At 44.1% G+C, this 21806-nt stretch overlaps 1 protein-coding gene across 4 annotated transcripts in view; it reads left to right on the forward strand.

Annotated features, from left to right (window-relative positions):
- LOC140485579 (netrin receptor UNC5C-like) overlaps positions 1-21806 on the forward strand; it is a 419631-nt gene that overhangs the window by 329062 nt on the left and 68763 nt on the right. For all 4 annotated transcript variants that reach the window (XM_072583830.1, XM_072583831.1, XM_072583832.1 and 1 more), the window contains exon 6: positions 8671-8838. In XM_072583830.1, coding sequence (XP_072439931.1) covers positions 8671-8838 — 168 coding nt within the window. The remainder of the gene's footprint in view (positions 1-8670; positions 8839-21806) is intronic.

Genomic DNA, 21806 nt, shown 5'->3' on the forward strand with positions numbered 1-21806 from the left:
TCTACCATTTCTCTATCCAACTTTCCAACTGGTCTCTATCCTGCTATATCCTTTGATAACCTGCCTACTTCACCACAGCTCCCCCAATTGTTGTGTTATCTGCAAATTTACTGATCAGACCATCTACATTTACATCCAAATAATTTATGTAATAAACAGCAGAGGTGCCAGTAGTGATTCTTGCAGAACACCTATGGTCACAGACCTCTAGTCAGAAAAACACCCCACCTCAACTACCCTTCAATCTTGATCAATGACCAAGCCAATTTTGAATCCAACTTGTCGACTCATCATTGATCCCATGTGACTTAGTCTTCAGGACCAGCCTATCATGAAGGACCTTGTCAAATGCTTTGGTAAAGTCCATGTAGACAACATCCACTGCCCCATCCTCATCAATTGTCTTCATCACTTCCTCAAAAAACTGTGACATGTTTCATTTAGGGAGAGACCCTGCTACAGAACAAGCTGCCCAGCTTATGCCACCTGTTTCTGAAGTTCTGTTGGTGAATGCAATGTGAAATCTGATTGTCCAGTTGAAACATGACTGGAAAACCTTACAACCCTGTACTGCCTGAGCAAGTTGCATCTGCCAAGATGCCAGAGACAACTGCTTATGTTCGGTGCCATGCGTCTACAGTTGTCAAAACCTCAGACCAATAGCCATCTGAAGATCTCAAGTGTTACCCTTTTAAGCTTCCAGAATTAAGACTTATTGACCTGAAATGTTTCTTTTCTGAAATTGAATTGCTGCAGAGAGAAATCCATTTTATTTTCCCTTACTCGAAGTGTGTGTTTGAGTATGTGCTTTGGGTTCTTTAGAGGGACAAACCAGTTATCATTTTACATGACTGACCATGTCCATTTTCCAGTTCTTGCACTTTTAGTGAATATATTTTAATAGGATTGGATTTGTAAAAAAATTGATTAATGGATCTTTTCGTTGTAAATCTAATATAGAGAAAGGATATGATTGGCAATATTGGAAATGGGGTAAAGCAATTAAATTGATGCTGTGACCTGCACAGTTGTGGAATTAGACCGAGAGAGAGAGAGAGAGTGAGAGTGCAGTCTTCCCATTTTGGTGACCATTGACAGATATGCGATTTTACATTATCATATGCAGCACATTGAATGAAGAGTAAAATGGGAGTAAAAAGGCAGACTAATGAAAATTATGGCAATCTTCTATCTCCCAAGATGATGGTTTACATAAGAGTATATGAACTTGGAGTAAGCCATTCAGCCCCTTGACCTGCTCCGCCCTTTAATACAATCATGACTGATCAAATCTCCACTTTCCTGCTCGCTCTCCAATACCCTTCAACTCATTACTAATTAAAAATCCCCTCCTTAAATTTATTCAGTGTTCCAACATCCATCGCATTCTGGGGAGGTGTGAATTACACAGATTCATTCCTTCCTTTAGGAGAAGTAATTCCTCGTCATCTCTGGTTTAATTTTGCCATCCCTTATTCTGAAACTATGGTGTCTCATTCTAACTTCCCTCACAAAGAGAACCTGAAGTGGACAATTCTGTGTCAAAATTGCTGCCTGTGTTGAGCTAACGTCAAAAACCACACAGCACCAAGTTATAGTCCAACAGGTTTATTTGAAAACACTGGCTTTCAGAGCACTGCTCCTTCGTCAGCTGCTAGTGAGGAGGAACAGCACTCCAAAAGTCAGTGTTTTCAAATAAACCTGTTGGACTATAACCTGATATCAGGTGATTTTTGACCTTGGCTAAAGTGAAAACTGCAGATGCTGAAGATTACAGTTGAGAGTGCCGTGCTGGAAAAGCATAGCAGGTCAGGCAGCATCCGAGGAGCAGGAGAATCGATGTTTCAGGCAAAAGCTCCCTGATGAAGGGCTTTTGTCTGAAATATTGATTTTTGACATTGTCCAACCCAGTCCAGTCCAACATTGGCACCTCCACATCATGTATTGTGCTAATTATTTTCACCTGGATACACTCTGCAGAGAACCCAAATCTCACTCTTGAGGAAGGGCTTTTGCCCAAAACGTCGATTTTCCTGCTCCTCGGATGCTGCCTGACCGGCTGTGCTTTTCCAGCACCACTCTAATCTTGACTCTAATCTCCAGCATCTGCAGTGCTCACCTCCGCCTAGAGAACCCAACTCTCCCTGCCCTTCATCTGCTCTGATACAAAGCAGTACATTTGACACTGGCTTGCTTACAGGAGTTGTTGCAAAGATGACACATTCAGACACAAGTCTGCCTTTGAGCTCCACTCCAGAATTTGGTTTGTGATTTGGTCAATGAACCTTCAGCTCCTCTGACGTATCTGTAAAGCAGTAAAGCTACCTGCCTGGTGCTTGGAGCTTGGTTCATGGGGAGCAGGGACAGAGGGATTTGTGGTTAAGTCTGAATGCTGCATGTCAAATGGCCAAACCTCATCTGAGACACTCTGAAACCATGGCAGTGACAACATTCAAGGCTGATGAGTACAAGACAGTGAGGCAGTAGATAATGAGGAGGTGAGGAATTAGCCATTATGTCAGAAGGCTTTAATAAGAAAATGGATCTTGGGGGACGTTACTGAAATTGTGCGCCCTGTTCAAAACATCTTAAGTGCGTTATAAAGGAAGATGTTTTTACTTTGGAATCTGTGTGATTAAATTTCACTTAATTATACTGTCTTCAATCCTTCAATTAAATGATCGTCTCAATTTCATTGAGCTAATCAGTTGCAAATTAAATTGTCTCAGTCCTGCCATGTCTCGTCACAAATCTAATCCTTCACTGAAGATATATTCATCAGAGTTTGGTGAATTTTCACATAGAAAATTTCACCAGTTGACAGTTTAGTCTGGAGATAATTTAGTGTCATAGACCAAAAGCAGCTGACGGTTGGAGACATTTTATTGCGCCAAATTGAAGTTATTTAGAAAATGGATTAAAAGGTCTTCTAAACTTGTAATTTATGACACTTGCTCCTATTTTACAGAGCTGTGTTTGCTGATTTCCATAGGTTCCTCAGTTTTGAAGAGACAGCTGTGAAAGTAGTAAAACGTTACATGTTGTCTTGTTAAAATAATCCGGTTACTGGTAGTGTATGATTTGAGTTTAATCTCTTAGGAGCAATAACTACTCGAAGAACACTTTATGTGTAATGACTTCATGAGCTGAGAACTGAAAAGCAGACTATAAATAACAGTGACACACAGATTCCACTTTTCAATTCACCCTACTGGTTCAACAGATAATTTCCCATGCCTTCAGTATTCTGCACGTCATCATACCTCTGCTTTATTTATTGCAGGTGATACTCCTATACATGTATTACCCAGTGTGTGAATGCCTCCATGAATGTCCCTTCAATGGGGAAACGACCCTCTCAACCCTGCTCTTGTAATTAATTTATGCCCACCCCTGCCAAAGTAGCAAGCACAAACTGAGAGTTACCACAAATCTCCCCTGCAGTGACCTGGATAAACCTGGAAGTGGAAAATTGAAGATGTCAGCTTCTTCTTTGGGTAGCGTTAGAGAATCATAGAAATTACTGACACGGCCACCATTTGGTCATTTCTGTCTATGCTATCTCTTTGATAGAATGTGCATGATTAGTCCCACGTCTTTATTTACTGGCCACAACCATGTACGATCCTCATCCCAGAATCACTGTTCAACTCCTGCTGTTGGAAAACAACAACTGAATAATCCCAAATAAAATCCACAAGAACTGCAGATGCTGAAAATCAGAAACAAAAAAAAAACAAAATTACTGGAAAAGTTCAGCAAGTCCGGCAGCATCTGTGGAGAGAAATCAAGAGTTAACAGTTTGGGCGCAGTGACCCTTCCTCATAACTGGAAGGGTTATGTTAGCATGCGAAATGTCAACACCAAACAATCCTGCTAATGATTATGCTGGTAAGCAATCCATGACCATTACTTTGTCAGAAGCTGCATTTATTGATACTGGGTCCTATTCTTTGTAGGAGAAAGTGAGGACTGCAGATGCTGGGGATCAGAGTCAAGAGTGTGTTGCTGGAAAAGCACAGCAGGTCAGGCAGCATTCAAGGAGCAGAAGAATCGATGTTTCAGGCATAAGCTCTTCACCACACTCTCGACCATGTTCTTTGTAGGTAGATAGAGTATATCCACACAGTGAGCCTTTGTCACTGAGGAGAGGTATGCAGTACTGTTAATGTCTTTTATTTCCCTTGGCAATGCTCTGACCATTCAGAATCAACTGGCCTGGTCAGAATTTAATCAGTTAACTAAGATGGTTACAGTCCCTGCTGCATCCCTACACCAAAATTGTTCAACCAATCAGCACCCTCTTCTCCATCAGACCATAAGACATAGGAGTAGCCCATTCAGCCCATTAATTCTACTTCATCATTTAATGATAATCCTCAACTCCACTTTCCTGCCTGGTCCCCATAATCCTTGATTCCCTTACTGATTAAAAATCTATCTCAGCCTTGAACACACTTAATGACTCAGCCTCATCAGCCATTTGCTGCAAAGAATTCCACAGATTCACTACTCTCTGAGAGAAGAAATTCCTCCTCATCTCCCTCATAAATGGGTGACCCTTTATTCTGAGATGATGCCATTGGTCGCTAGACTCTCCCACAAGAGGAAGCCTCCTCCCAGCATCTACCCTGACAAGTCCCCCTAGGAATCTTGTATGTTTCAAATGCTGCATAAATTGTTGCTTCCTTTCCAAATTTGGTTTTTCTTACATTTCTGTCCTGTTGAGAGCAAGATGAAGAGCTTCAACTTGATATCTCTTTTGCTCACATTGTTTAACTTCTTTTTAGAACTGTTTAAGACATCAATTTAAATAATCTTTTCAACTACAGCATTCCAGACCCAGCATGTGATTAACAAAAAACTCCTCATCTCCTTTCTCAATTTTGTTCCATGGGTTTATTAATTTATGACCTCCATATTTTTGACCCACTTATCCAATGAACATTTTTACTCTTTGATCTTGAAAACATTATTGACAGTGGCATCTCTTCATATTCCCTGCGCCAGACTTTTATCATCTGTCTCTGTGAGTTAAATCCCTCAGTCATATCCTGGTAGACTCCTCAGGATTCCCTATTACATCTTTCTGGTCTGGGTCCACCATCTTCCCTGCCTGAGACTGAAACATTGATTTGAAAATTGTTTTACATTTTCATTCAGTTCCCCCATGAACAAGGTTGGTTCAAGATATTCTGAAGCCGATGGCACAGTCTTTCACCTCCTGCTCTGGAGGCAAGACCTGGGGAGCTGGGATTGTTCGCTGGTTTTTCATTCAGTCATGGAGTATGGGCTAAACCAGCATTTATTGACTGTTCCTGATTGCCCTGGAGGAAATTGTCAAGGGCAACACTTGAGGTCAAGAGCAGTCACCATCATTGCCCTGTTCATTTTTACAATAAAGATTCTAAGAGATTTAACCAAAATGCCTGAAATTAGGAAAGGTTCTGATAGGGTTGATCAGGTGGAGCTGTTTCCAGAGGCAGGAGGGTCAGTAAAAGTAAAGGGGCAGATTTACGATTTATATCCAAAAGAATCAGGAGTAGACCAGGGGAGAGATCTGGGAAGGACTCCCTGAAAGAGTGTTTGCAATAGGTTCAATTGTAACTTTCAAAGGAGATTGGATCTGTGTTTAGGACTATGCCATGGATAGCCCAATTGGGAAAGAGCACGTGAGATTGATTGATTGATTGAAATGTTCTGAAGATCCAGACTGGGAATATTGGCCTGAATGGCCTTTTGTGTTGTAAGATTAGATGGAAGAGAGATCAGACAGACAAAGGGTGGCACGTTGGCACAGTGGTTAGCACTGCTGCCTCACAGCGCCAGAGACCCAGATTCAATTCCTGCCTCAGGCGACTCTCTGTGTGGAGTTTGCACATTCTCCCCGTGTCTGCGTGGGTTTCCTCCGGGTGCTCTGGTTTCCTCCCACAATCCAAAAATATGCAGGTCAGGTGTATTGACTATGCTAAATTGCCCGTAGTGTTAGGTGAAGGGGTAAATATAGGAGTATGGGTCTGGGTGGTATACGCTTTGGCGGGTTGGTGTGGACTTGTTGGGCCGAAGGGCCTGTTTCCACACTGTAAGTAATCTAATCTAAAGGGTTGTTTACCTTAGACCAGTGAAGACTGAGAGTTATGAAGTGCATATACAAGGTGGACAGGAAGAAATGTCGGCAGGATCAATGACTAGGAGAGGGAGGGGGGAGGGGAGCAAAGATTTAGGGTAAGGGGCAGAAGATACAGAGAAAGTGTAAGGAAAAGCTTTTGAACCCAGAAGGTGGTGGGATTTGGAACTTGCTGCCTGTATGGATGATAGAATCAGAAATCCTCGTTATGTTTAAGAGGTGCTTCGATGCGCACTTGCAATGCCAAGGCTATGGGCCAAGTCTGGAAAACAGGATTAGAATGGTTAAATAGTTGTTTTTAATTGACATAGACTCAATGGGTCAAAGGTCCTTTTTCTGTGCTGTAGATATCTATAATTCTAAGATTCTATAATTATCCATTGCCGAGTATTTTTTGTCTGGCGCAGTGACATTGTGAAAACATGCTAAGAGGCAGGGGACAAAACACCTTGAATGTAATTCAATATCCATGGCATTACATCAAATTTTCAAATGTTGAGAAACTAGGAGTGTGGAGCTTTGGGAGTCTGCATGCATTAGTCATTTAACAGAGCAGACAGGTACAAAAAAGCAATTAAGCAGGCTAATAGAACATTGGCCTTTCTCTCGAGAGAACTGAAATTCAAAATTGAATGGAGACTTGATCAGGACCCATCAAGTTCAGTTCTCAACTCAGGAGAGATACTTTAATCTTGGAGGGAGTGCAATAAGCATTCACCAGAATGATACAGGGGTTCAAGTGTCAAATTACAAGGGCAGTTTATATAAACCCGGCTTCTAATCCCAGGAGTACACAAGATTGAGAGGTGATAAGATTGAGGTCTACCACATTAAACTGATTTGAAAAGGCAGCTCCAGAGAAATTTATGTTAAATAGTGAAATTAGTCACAAGCAAGGGGACATAATATGAAAATTAGAACTGGGATGTTCAGGAGCTAAATCAGGAGGGTCAGATTTACGATTTATATCCAAAAGAATCAGAAGTAGGCTGGGGGAGAGAGATCTGAGACACACTCCCTGGAAGGGTGGTTGCAATGGATTCAGTTGTAATCTTCAAAAGAGATTGGATCTGTGTTTAGGCAGATGCCAGGGATAGCCCAATTGGGAAAGATCACTTCAGATTGATTGATTGATGAAGTGTTACCAGACAAATGAGAGAAGAAATCTGGGAATTCTCACCCCTAAAACACCATAGATTCTGGGGTTAATTAGACCTTTACGATTAAGATGGATACATGTTATTTAGTAACTATAGACTGTAAAAAAACCATATAAAATAGGGCAGAAACAGGATGTTTGACCCCTGAAGCCTACTGTACTATTCAATATGATCTTGGCTGATCTGATCTTCCTCATGTCCATTTTCCTGCCCTTTCTTGTAACACTTGCTTCCCAACTGATGAAGAATCTATCTACCCCAGCCTTAAATATACACAGAGATTCTGCCCCCGTCAGCTGCCTGTGGCAAGGAGTTCCAAAGACTCTCCATCCTCAGAGAAGAAATTCTTCCTCATTTCAGTCTTGAATTGGCGCCCCTTTATTCTTTATTGATTATTATTCTGAACCATGTGAAAGTGTCCATTGCAAAAGTGGGGAACTGAGTACACACCCAACATAATTTAATTGAGAGATAAGGGAGACCTCAAGAGGAATGATTGGCTTTCTCCTTGTTCTAACTCTGAAGTGCTTGATCAGGCTCATGTTCAGCGTCAACTTTTCGGGTCCAGTGACCCTGCTCTGAATAAGGGTCACGGAACCTTAAACATTAACTTTGTTTCTCTCTCCACAGATCCTGCCAGACCTGCTGAGTTTCTCCAGCAATTTCCATTTATGTTTCAGATTTCCAGCCTCCACAGTTCTTTCTCTTAGGTATGGGATGTTATTGTTCCCAAGTGGCTTCCAAAGATGGCATGGCATCAGTTTAAAGTACATCAGGGCAGGCCTCTCTGTTATCCTGCTCCAATATTTATCTCTCAAATAACCTCAATAACAAAGACGTTATCTGGCCTGTTACCTTCATTGTTTGTGGGAACTAGCTGTATGCAAAGTAGCTACCACATTGCACACATTGTAACAGCGTCTACTCTTAAAGCAAAATAAATTCTGAGCAGTGTCTTGGGATGCCGAGAGGTCAAAGAAGGTGTTATTCTTTTTCTTCTTAAATATTTTAGTATGTGTTCCTGACAAAATTAAGTCACTCAAATGATTATAGTCAGCACTGTTTGAAAAATGTGATTTAGAACATTGAACAGTCCAGCACAGTACAGGCCCTTCGGCCCTCAATGTTGTGCTGGCCTTTTATCCTACTCTTAAGATCAGGCTAACCTACATACCCTTCTTTGTACTAACTTCCATGTGCCATAAATTTATTAATAACATTATAATGTCCATCATGCGAACTGTAATTGAGTTTGGATGTTGTAGTGTGGGATCAAGTTGGGTCAGTGTGCGTTGAATTGGTGTTCTGGGAGCAGGTTTCCTGGTCTGTGCAGGGCACTGCCTGTATGATGTCTCACCCTATTGCTTTCTCTCCTGCCCCCAGTTAACGGTGGGTGGTCAGTGTGGACAGAGTGGTCTGTCTGCAACAGTCGCTGTGGAAGGGGTTACCAGAAACGCACACGGACCTGCACCAACCCTGCGCCACTCAACGGAGGAGCATTCTGCGAGGGACAGAGCGTCCAGAAAATTGCCTGCACCACACTATGCCCGGGTAAATGTTGACTTCACTAATCTCACAGTGGCTCTTCGCTCCCTGAAATATTATTTTCGCATGCCCATGGCCCTGATTCGACCCTTTTCAGTATTCATTTGCAGAACAGAGAGATACTTTCGTAGTGAACTCCTTTTGCCTTCCATTTCAACACAGATATTGTCCCATTTAAATTCACCAGGGCAGCTTCTCCATCAAAATAGCAAACAAATTTCATATCAATTATCATCCAAATGCAAAAGTCTTCTATCTGTCTCACAGTATCTTAAGATTCTTCCGTCATTGTCTACACTAGACTATTGATTAGTGCTCAGTCTAGATTGTTGTCATACAAAACTACAGTAGACAATTGACTTGCTGCACTGATATGAAATATTGACTTGTAATTCTGGACTCAGTTATTGATTTATACCACTTATTGTCTATATCACTTAATGCTAAGCCCTTGAATTGCTGTGCCCATAAAAGGCTTCAGAGGAGATTTCTGTTATCACTGTCTGGGCAGTAATCTGATAAATTGCAAGTCCTTAGCAGACCCTGCCTACTGTTCATTGCACTGAATATTGAAGAGAGGGGAAGTTGTACAAAGGGCTGGTGATCTACGATCAGAACAGGCTGTGCAGCTGCACTGTCACTGTCTAAGTCCCGTGCGGTGTTCATTAGGTGTCCACATTCTTCCAAACCTGGGAACAGTGGATCAGCCCATTGTTACGGTTCGAGTAAAAGTCAATCTTTAATGTTGTTGAAAGAAAACAGAAGCGACTGCTGAAACACAGCAGGTCTGGCTGCCTTTGTGGAGAGAAAGCAGAGTTAACGTTTTGAATCCAGTGACGCTTCAACAGGACTCTAGTATCAGCAGTTCTTTGTTTCATTTTCACGTTTAACTCACTGCCACATCTCTTCCAGTTCTGCCCACCTTGAAGACATTCTGCTCCTCTCTCTAACAGGATTTCCCTTCCAACCTTTTTGCTCGCTATCATTACTTCTGTTTTATCTCCTAGAATTTCAGCAAGATCTTTGCAAAAAATAGTTTCCACAGCCACATCTCCTTCCTCAGTGATTGCTTCCAGCTCAGACTCACCTCGCACAGATTCTGACCATAGTTTTATCCTTTGTGTTTTTGTGTTTTCAGGATCACAGGTATCTCCATGATTTACAATTGTCCTGAGACAGCTGCATTCCGAGATCCAAACTCTGTGCATGTGGTGATGCACAGCACTTTCTCCATCTCTCTCTCTCTCTCTCTCTCCCTCTCTCTCTCTCTCCATCTCACTAGCTCAGAGCTATCCTGCCCTCCAGTTCCACCTCAACCCCCTGGCTCATTCAAGAAACTCTTTCTCTTCCATTCAGGCATCTAGGAACAGTTCTGGTGAAGAGATTCTGGACTTGAAACGCTAACTCTGCTTTAGATGCTACCAGACCTGCTGAGTATTGCCAGCAATTTCTGTTTTTGTTTAAAGTTGTTGAGCTGCCTCTGTAACTGTCAGCGTCAATCCTTCCGGTAAGAAATAGGCTCCAATCTTCCTGCATGTCTAACGTATTCGAGGATCTCCATGTGATATGAGTTATGAGTTCTTTTTTTCAAAATGTACTCTTTTATTGTGTGTGGGCATTGCTGGCTAGGCCAGCATTTGCTGCAGTCAGTAACTTTCTTGGGGAAGGTGGTGTTGAAGTGCCTTTTGGATATCTGCAGTCCCTGGGATGTAGGGACACCCACAGCATTGAACGGGAGAGAGATCTAGAGATTCAATGCAGTGACCCTGAAGGGATGCGGATACAGGGTGGTGAGTGGCTTGGGGGGGCAGCATGCAGAGGGGTGGTTTACTCATGGATCTGCTGCTCTTGACCTTCTGGAAGTTATACATTTGGAATGTGCTGTTCAAGGAGCCTTGGTGAGTTGTTATAGTGCAACATGTAGATGGTACACCCTGCTGTCACTGAACATCAGGTGCTGGAAGGAGTAAATGTTGAAGATGGTGGATAATACACTGATCCAGCAGATTGCTTTGTCCGAGGTGCTATCAAGCTTCTTGAGTGTTGTTGGAGCTGCACTCATCTGGGGAAGTATAAGCTCCTGACTTGTGCCATGTAGATGCTCTTCAGGTTTTGGAGAGACAGGAGGTGAGTTACTCGCTGCAGGGTTCCTAAGCCTCTGACCTGCTCTTATAGTCACAAGATTTATACATCTGGTTTATTTCAGTTTCGAATGAATGCCTCAGGATGTTGATAGCAGGATTTTCAGAGATGTGAACGCTATCAAATGTCAAGTGGAGATTGTCAGATTTCCCCTTGTTGGAGGTGCTCATTGCTTGGTTCAGATGTTACTGGATATTGTCCAGGTCTTGCTGCACTTGGACATGGACTGCTTCAGTATCTGAGGAGTCACAAAAGTTGCAATCAACAGCAAACATCCCCACTTCTGACCTTATGATGAAGGTCATTGATGAAGGAAATGAAGTTGTTTGACCTTGGTCATTACCCTGTGAATCTCCTGCAGAGATGTTCTGGAGATGAGGTGACAATCACAACCATCCTCCTTTATATAAGCCATGACTCCAACCAGCAGAGTGAGTTCCCTGATTCACATTGACTCCAATTTTGTTAGGGCTCCTTGATGCCACACTCAATCAAATATGGCCTTGATGTCAAGGACCTTTGATTCACCTTTGGAATTCAGCTGCTTAGTCCACGTTTAGATAAAGTCTTTAACAAGCGGGGTAGGCCTGACAAAACCTTAACTGATTGTCAGTGAGCAGGTTATTGTTGAGCAAGTGTACCTTGATACTTTGTTGGGTTTACAAATGACCCTTGGGGGCAAGATGGGTGGGGGGGGGGGGGGTGGGGGGAGGGGTGGGGGGGGTGGGGGGGGGGGTGGGGGGGGGGGGGGGGGAGGTATTCATCACCAGCAAAGAATGATGATGAGGAGAACAGCATCAGGAAGTGAGGCGGTAGAGGCAAGGGCTGGCAGAGAGAATCATCCAGTTGCCCTTATCTCCGATTGGCCTGCCACCACCAATTAGGGTTTCCCTCCCCACCCTCTGACCCATCCAATACTTGCTGAATTTTAGCGCTGGTCCCTCAGTGACCCTGGGACCCTCGTGGGTACATTACCAACAGCAGCCATCACTTTCAATGGCAGTAATGAGCAATTGGGAATGGCTGATTCTGATAGGTTCAGCAACTCTTGATGGGGTGAGACTTCTGTCACTCCTGTCCTGAATCCTGAGGAGGGCCTTCTATTGGCTACGTGGGCACTTACAGCAGGAAATGTATCTTCCTTCTCACTTCTCCAAACACCATCTTATGGCAAGAGCTTTCAAAAGCTGATTGGGGGCAGATGTTCACAGGTAAAGGGACGGCTGGAAAATGGGAAGCCTTCAGAAATGAGATAACAAGAATCCAGAGAAAGTATATTCCTGTTAGGGTGAAAGGAAAGGCTGGTAGGTATAGGGAATGCTGGATGATGGAAGAAACTGAGGGTTTGGTTTAGGAGAAGAAGGAAGCATATGTCAGGATAGATCGAGTGAATCCTTAGAAGAGTATAAAGGCAGTAGGAGTATAGATTTAGATTTAGATTTTAGATTTAGATTTAGATTGCTTACAGTGCGGAAACAGGCCCTTTGGCCCAACAAGTCCACACCGACCCACCAAAGCGCAACCCACCCAGACCCATTACCCTACATTTACCCCTGCCCCTAACACTACGGGCAATTTAGCGTGGTCAATTCACCTAACCTGCACATTTTTGGACTGTGGAAGGAAACCAGAGTACCTGGAGGAAACCCACGCAGACACGGGGAGAACGTGTAAACTCCACACAGTCAGTCACCTGAGGCGGAGTATACTTAAGAGGGAAATCAGGAGGGCAAAAGGGAGCATGAAATAGCTTTGGCAAATAGAGTTAAAGGAGAATCCAAAGGGTTTTTACATTAAGCACAAAAGGGTAATCTGGGAGAGAATAGGGCCCCTCAAAGATCAGCAAGGTGGCCTTTGTGTGGAGCCACAGGAGATGGGGGAGATACTAAACGAGTATTTTGCATCAGTATTTACTGTGGAGAAGGATATGGAAGATAAAGAATGTGGGGAAATAGATGGTGACATCTTGAAAAATGTCCATATTAGAAGAGGTTTTAATTAGTAACATTAAATGCATCCCCCTTCTGGATTAGTGGTGCTGGAAGAGCACAGCGGTTCAGCCAGCATCCAAGGAGCAGTAAAATCGAAGTTTCGGGCAACCTGTATGTCTTGAAACACATTAAAATGGATAAATCCCCAGGACCTGATCAGGTCGTAGAGTTGTAGAGTCTATGGATGAGTTGGACTGAAGGCTCCGTTTCCATGCTGTACGTCTCTATGACTCTATGACCATCTGCCCCCATCTGTGGTAAGGCGCTTTGATCCAATGTTGGACCATTTCCTCTCCTCAAGACTCACAGCTCCTCCTTGGTCAGCCATTACCCTCAGTTTCAAGGGACAGAAGAAGAGGATACAAGCCCACCAGAGGCACAGGATTACGGACCAAGATGAGAGGAGGGTGGCACCTAGACCAGTGGAAATAGCAGAAGGGTGACTCCTCTATAGAAATAATGCTGGCTCCCCATCAATCATCTCACCAATTGGTGAGACCCTAATTAGTAACATTAAATGCAGCCCCCTTCTGGATTAGTGGTGCTGGAAGAGCACAGTGGTTCAGGCAGCATCCAAGGAGCAGTAAAATCGATGTTTCGGGCAACCTGTATTCCTGATGAACGGCTTTTGCCCGAAACATCAATTTTACTGCTCCTCGGATCCTGCCTGAACTGCTGTGCTCTTCCAGCACCACTAATCCAGAATCTGGTTTCCAGCATCTGCAGTCATTGTTTTTACCTAAATGCAGCCCCCTGCCTCTTAATCACCCTTTCTGAAATTCCGTCACAAGGAGAGATTGAAGAATTGAGATGTTCTCCTTGGAGAGACAATGGCAGAGGGGAGAATGGTTTGATGTTTTCAGAATAATACGTGGGCTGGATTGAGGAGATAGGGAGAAGCTGCTCCCGCTTGTGAAAATAACGAAAACATGAGGATAGAGCTTTAAAATGATGTGTGAACAAAGCAAGGGTGAGTGTGAGAAAACGTTTTTACACAGCATGTAAGCAGGGAATGGGCTGCACTGTCTGGAAATATGATGGAAGCAGTTTCAATTGAGCATTTGAGAGGGTTTTGGATGACTATTTGGATTGTAACGATTAGATTACTTACAGTGTGGAAACAGGCCCTTCGGCCCAACAAGTCCACGCCAAAGCGCACCCACCCAGACCCATTCCCCTATACCTAACACTACGGGAAATTTAGCGTGGCCAATTCACCTAACCTGAACATTTTTGGACTGTGGGATGAAACCGGAGCACTCTTAGGAAACCCACGCAGACACGGGGAGAACGTGCAAACTCCACACAGTCAATCGCCTGAGGTGGGAATTGAACCCGGGTCTCTGGCGCTGTGAGGCAGCAGTGCTAACCACTGTGCCACCGTGCCACCCACGATGTGAAGGGAAATAAGGTAAAGACTGAAGATTGACACTAAACAATAGAGCTGGTGCAGGGAGGTGATGGCCTAGTGGTCTTCTCACTGCATTGTTAATCTAGGAATCTAGATGACATTCTGGGGAGCGGGTTCGAGTCCCACCACAGCAGATGACCATGAATCCATTATGATTGTCAGGGATAAATCCCATCTGGTTCATTGATGTCCTTTAGGGAAGGAAACTGCCATCCTTATCTGGTCTATGTGTGACTCCAGACCTGCAGCAATGGGGTTGACTTTTACCTGGCCTCTGGGCAATAAATGCTAGCCCAGCCAGTGAGATTGTCGTCCTGTGAATGAAGGAAACAAGGTGCAAATAGCTGAATGGCCTCCTCCTATACCATAACAATTCCAAGATCTGATCCACCAGGTTGGGGAGATACATTTCCCTGAAATGCATTGTAAACATTGGATCATTAATTGGACCCTGTAAATATCATGGATGTTCCACAGGGCTCTGTTCTTGGGCCCCTACTCTTTGTAATTTTTATTAATGACTTGGATGAGGAGATTGAAGGATGGGTCAGCAAGTTTGCAGATGACACAAAGGTTGGAGGTGTTGTTGACAGTATAGAGGACTGTTGTAGGCTGCGGCATGACATTGACAGGATGCAGAGATGGGCTGAGAGGTGGCAGATGGAGTTCAACCTGGATAAATGCAAGGTGATGCATTTTGGAAGGTCGAATTTAACGTTGAGTACAGGATTAAAGACAGGATTCTTGGCAGTGTGGAGGAACAGAGGGATCTTGGTGTGCAGGTACATAGATCCCTTAAAATTGCTACCCAGGTGGACAGGGTTGTTAAGAAAGCATATGGTGGTTTGGCTTTCATTAACAGGGGGATTGAGTTTAAGAGTCGTGAGATCTTGTTGCAGCTCTATAAAACTTTAGTTAGACCGCACTTGGAATACTGCGTCCAGTTCTGGTCGCCCTATTATAGGAAAGATGTGGATGCTTTGGAGAGGGTTCAGAGGAGGTTTACTAGGATGCTGCCTGGAATGAAGGGCTTATCTTACAAAGAGAGGTTGACTGAGCTCGGACTTTTTTCATTGGAAAAAAGAAGGAAGAGATGGGACCTAATTGATAATGAGAGGCATAGATAGAGTTGATAGCCAGAGACTTTTTCCCAGGGCAGAAATTGTTAACACGAGGGGTCATAGTTTTAAGCTGTTTGGCGGAAAGTATAGAGGGGACGTCAGAGGCGGGTTCTTTACGCAGAGAGTTGTGAGAGCCTGGAATGCGTTGCCAGCAGCAGTTGTGGAAGCGAGGTCATTGGGGGTATTTAAGAGACTGCTGGACATGCATATGGTCACAGAAAGTTGAGGGTTCGTACATGAGGATCAATGGTCGGCACAACATCGTGGGCTGAAGGGCCTGTTCTGTGCTGTACTGTTCTATGTTCTATGTTCTATTTCAGAATGTGTTCTGCTACATCTCTGCACCTGAGAAGGTGGCTGTCATTTAGTCATAGAGTCATATGGCACTGAAACAGACCTTTCAGTCCAACCCGTCCATGCCGACCAGATATCCCAACCCAATCTAGTCCCACCTGCCAGCACCCAGCCCATATCCCTCCAAACCCTTCCTATTCATATACCCATCCAAATGCCTCTTAAATGTTGCAATTGTACCAGCTTCCACCACTTCCTCTAGCAGCTCATTCCATGCACGTACCACCCTCTGCGTGAAAAGGTTGCCCCTTAGGTTTCTTTTATATCTTTCCCCTCTCACCCTCTAGTTCTGGACTCCCTGACCCTAGGGAAAAGACTTTACCTATTCACCCTATCTGTGCCCTTCATACTTTTTTAAACCTCTATAAGGTCACCACTCCGACACTCCAGGGAAAACAGCCCCAGCCTGTTCAGCCTCTCCCTGTAGCTCAGATCCTCCAACCCTGGCAACATCCTTGTAAATCTTTTCTGAACCCTTTCAAGTGTCACACCATCTTTCCGATAGGAAGGAGACCAGAATTGCCCACAATATTCTAACAGTGGCCTAACCAACATTCAGTACAGCTGCAACATGACCTCCCAACTCCTGTACTCAATACTCTGACCAATAAAGGAAAGCATACCAAACGCCTTCTTCACTTTCCTACTTATCGACACTCCACTTTCAAGGAGCTATGAACCTGCATTCCAAGGTCTCTTTTTCAGCAACACTCCCTAGGGCCTTACCATTAAATGTATAAGTCCTTCTAAGATTTGCTTTCCCAAAACTAACTGAATCCCACCTGCCTGCTCCAGGCCCATATCCCTCCAAACCTTTCCTATTCATGGATCCATCCAAATGTCTTTTAAATGTTGTAACTGTAACCGCATCCACTGCTTCCTCAGAAAGTTCATTCCACCCTCGAACATGAGAGTTAAGGAAAAATGATAAAATCTAATGCCAAAAACTTGAGATCATAGCTCAAGTTACTTGTTCATCGTGATGATGTTACTGGACTGTATACAGACCCCAGTAATGTTTGAATGTTTAAATGTTTTATACCACTTGCCCAGTGCACAGCCTACAGCAGTCTGACACCTCACGCTTTGGAATCTTGCCAGGCTGCCACAGGAAACATTAGCAACATCATCACTCAGCCACACAAGTATGATGCAGGCAACCGATGTGTTGTTTGCCTGGCAAGTGAGACCACTTTTACAATTTCCCAAAGACCACAGTAATTTAGTTGGCTGGACGGCTAACTTACAATGAAAAGTGACGTCCACAGTATGAGTTCAATTCCTGCACTGGCTGTGGTCACCATCAATTTTCCCACCTTCTCAACTTCTTCCCTCGCCTGAGGGATGGAGAACCTCAGGTTAAACCATCACCAGTCATCTCCCTCTAATGAGAGAGTAGCCCTCCAGTCCAGTGGGACTATGCTGACTTTACCTTTCTCATCAATAAAATCAGCTTCAAAATGACACACGGCAAGCTTGGCTCGGAATGCTATGCTATAAAGTTGCTCTCCTAGACGGCTGAGCCACGACATTTCTACTGCTCTATTCAGTTGTAACGGTTCAGTGATTCGTAACACTACTGTCATCATTCCTGTAGTCATTTCATCCATAGCTATCCCCTTGAACATTCGCAGTATTTACAAAAGCATTGGCCGTCTTTGTTTTCCCTTCGGACAGATCGATCACACATCGACAAGGCCTCGCCATTCATTCCCGGACGGCAGATTATTTCACCCACATCTTGGCTTTGACTCAAGCTTGGCAGCCTGGTGATAACACCTCACCGAGTCCCTTCTGTCTGGCTGTCTCTTTAACCAAATCACCTTGGTTACGGTGCACCATACTCTAACTGCTTCCCTCACTCCTCTGGTATCCTTTCCTCTTTTCAGTGCCTCACCTTGGTCAACCCCCTCGCCTACTAACGGAAATTTTCAGAATGCCCTGCCCAAACTTCCCTCCCTATGCCTCATCCCAGATTTCTCCCTTCCTCCTCCAAATCCTTGATGATTTCAATCAGCATGCTCTGCATTCATTGGCCCCCTGATCTCTTTAAAAACATACTTCCCCACTCCCCGGTGCAAAACTCTCTGTCATAGATACTAGTTTAAGAGTCCCCCTCTCTTACAGTCTTGATCACTGATGATACGGTGTAATGTCTAGAACATAGAACATAGAACAGTACAGTACAGAACAGGCCCTTCAGCCCACAATGTTGTGCCGACCATTGATCCTCATGTACGAACCCTCAAATTTCTGTGACCATATGCATGTCCAGTAGTCTCTTAAATATCCCCAATGACCTCGCTTCCACAACTGCTGCTGGCAACCCATTCCATGCTCTCACAACTCTCTGTGTCAAGAACCCGCCTCTGACATCCCCTCTATACTTTCCGCCAACCAGCTTAAAACTATGACCCCTCGTGTTAGCCGTTTCTGCCCTGGGAAAAAGTCTCTGGCTATCGACGCTATCTATGCCTCTCATTATCTTGTACACCTCAATTAGGTCCCCTCTCCTCCTCCTTTTCTCCAATGAGAAAAGTCCGAGCTCAGTCAACCTCTCTTCATAAGATAAGCCCTCCAGTCCAGGCAGCATCCTGGTAAACCTCCTCTGAACCCTCTCCAAAGCATCCACATCTTTCCTATAATAGGGCGACCAGAACTGGACGCAGTATTCCAAGTGCAGTCTAACCAAAGGTTTATAGAACTGCAACAAGATCTCACGACTCTTAATCCCCTGTTAATGAAAGCCAAAACACCATATGCTTTCTTAACAACCCTGTCCACCTGGGTGGCCATTTTAAGGGATCTATGTACCTGCACACCAAGATCCCTCTGTTCCTCCACACTGCCAAGAATCCTGTCTTTAATCCTGTACTCAGCTTTCAAATTCAACCTCCAAAATGCATCACCTCGCATTTATCCAGGTTGACCTCCATCTGCCACTTCTCAGCCCATCTCTGCATCCTGTCAATGTCCCGCTTCAGCCTACAACAGCCCTCTATACTGTCAACGACACCTCCAACCTTTGTGTCGTCTGCAAACTTGCTGACCCATCCTTCAATCCCCTCATCCAAGTCATTAATAAAAATTACAAAGAGTAGAGTCCCAAGGACAGAGTCCTATGGGACACCACTCACCACTGACATCCAGGCAGAATATTTTCCTTCTACTACCACTCGCTGTCTTCTGTTGGCCAGCGAATTCTGTATCAAGACAGCTAAATTCCCCTGTATCCCATTCCTCCTGACCTTCTGAATGAGCCTACCATGGGGAACCTTATCAAATGCCTTGCTGAAGTCCATATACACCACATCCACAGCTCGGCCCTCATCAAGTTTTCTTGTCACATCCTCAAAGAACTCGATAAGATTTGTGAGGCATGGCCTGTCTTTCACAAAGCCATGTTGACTGCATTTAATCAAGCCATGCTCTTCCAGATGGCCATAAATCCTATCCCTCAGAATCCTTTCTAACACCTTGCAGATGACAGACGTGAGACTTACTGGTCTGTAATTGCCGGGGTTTTCCCTATTTCCTTTCTTGAAGAGAGGAATTACATTTGCCTCTCTCCAGTCCTCAGGTACAACTCCAGTGGAGAGTGAGGATACAAAGATCTTCACAAGTGGCGAAGCAATTGCATTTCTTGTTTTTCAAAGCAGCCGAGGACAAATCTGATCTGGGCCTGGTGACTTGTCAATCTTAATGTTTGACAAAAGTTTCAGCACATCAGCTTCCTCGATCTCTATCCATTCCAGCATGCACACCCACTCTTCAAAGATTTCATTCACTACAAAGTTCATTTCTTTCATAAAGACAGAAGCAAAAAACTCATTTAGGGCTTCCCCTACCTCCTCAAACTCCACACACAAGTTCCCTATGCTATCCCTGATCGGCCCTACTCTTTCTTTGACCATTCTCTTATACCTCATATAAGTGCAAAATACCTCTGTGTTCTCCCTAATCCGTTCTGCCAAGCCTTTCTCGTGCCCCCTCCTGGCTCTCCTCAGACCATTTTTGAGCTCCTTCCTCACCTGCCTGTAACCCTGTAGAGCTGAGCTTGACCCTAGTTCCCTCCACCTTATGTAAGCTACCTTTTTCCTTTTGACGCGAAGCTCCACTGCTCTCGTCATCCAAGGTTCCTTTATCTTACCACTTCTTGCCTGTCTCAGAGGGACATATTTATTCATCACTCGCAACAACTCTTCCTTAAACAGTCTCCACATGTCTATAGTGCCTTTACCATGGAACAATTGCTCCCAGTCCATGCTTCCTAACTCATGTCTAATCGCATCATAGTTTCCTCTTCCCCAATTAAATATCCTCCCATTTTGCCTAATCCTCTCCTTCTCCATAGCTATGTAGAATGTGAGGCAGTTGTGGTCACTATCACTAAAATGCTCTCCCACCACAAGATCTGATACCTGCCCCCGCTCGTTTCCGAGCACTAAGTCTAGAATGGCCTCTCCCCTTGTCGGCCTGTCAACGTTCTGAGTTTGGAAACCCTCCTGAACACACCTTACAAAAACAGCTCCATTCAAATCTTCTGCTCAAAGGAGGTTCCAATCAATATTGGGAAAGTTAAAGCCCCCATTACAAGAACCCCACTATGTCCACACTTTTCCAAAATCTGCCAACCTATGCTTTCTTCCATCTCCCTGCTGCTATTGGGGGGGCTGTAGTAAACCCCTAATGAGGTGACTGCTCCCTTACTGTTCCTAATTTCCACCCATTCTGACTCAGTAGGCAGACCCTCCTCGACAATGGTAACTTCTGTAGCTGTGAAACCCTCTCTGATTAGTAGTGCTACACCCCCTCCTCTTTTTTCCCCCCTCCCTATTCTTTTTAAATGCTCTAAACCCTGGAATATCCAGCAACCATCTCTGCCCCTGAGAAACCCATGTCTCTGTTATGGCCACAACATCATTGCACCAGGTACTGATCCATGCTCTAAGTTCATCACTTTTATTCCTGATACTCCTTGCGTTAAAGCAAACATACTTTAACTGATCCCTTGGTTCCTTCCCAGGAAAGTCCTTCCCACTAGCTGGTCTACCTCTTGCTATTGCCTCATCTGCATCAACTCTCACTTCCAGTATGCAGCTCAGGTTCCCACCCCCCTGCCATACTAGTTTAAACCCTCTCGAACTACTCGAGCAAACCTCTCACCCAGGACATTGGTCCCCTTCCGGTTCAGATGCAACCCGTCCTTCTTGTACAGCTCCCACCTTCCCCAGAAGGCATCCCAATTATCTACATATCTGAAGCCCTCCCTCCTACACCAGCTGCGCAGCCATGTGTTAAGCTGCGCCCTCTCCCTGTTCCTCACCTCGCTATCTCATGGCACCGGTAGTAAACTAGAGAACACTAATCTGTTCGTCCTGCTTTGCAGCTTCCATCCTAATTGTAAAATGTTTGAAACTTTTATTTTGATCATCTAATTTTCACTTACTCTGGGAAAGAAAGGTGTGAGAAAAGGTTTCTGAATGAACTTTTGCACAAGTTACAGGGAAATATTCTCTAATGAGAAAGTTATAGGCTAACCAGTTCACATGGGAATAGGATAACTAGTTGGATTCGTGGACAGCAGACAAAGATATTCACTTTTGTTCACAAACAAAATTTTAACAATTTTCTGTGAAGGTTCTTTCACACATTAACCTGAGTGTTTGCAGTTATATTTATTTAATTATACATTTTGAGTTATTTTGAGGCTATTGAGAATACAATTTTCAATCACAAGTGGTTTCCATTAAATGTTTTAAAGATCCGAGAAACCAAAGTTCACCTTCGAATCTTTTTAAAAAGAGTCAATGACACCTGACTGAAAAGGTTCATTTTCCAACTTGTGTTATCCTCAGACTCCAATCCAGAAACAGAGAGCCTTCATGGACCCTCACACTCGAGGCTCCAACCTCCAGTTTGTGGACACCTATTTAAGACCAATTGCTTTGTGCG

This window comes from Chiloscyllium punctatum, chromosome 14, assembly GCF_047496795.1.
Source record: "Chiloscyllium punctatum isolate Juve2018m chromosome 14, sChiPun1.3, whole genome shotgun sequence".
NCBI classification, from domain to species: Eukaryota; Metazoa; Chordata; class Chondrichthyes; order Orectolobiformes; family Hemiscylliidae; genus Chiloscyllium; species Chiloscyllium punctatum.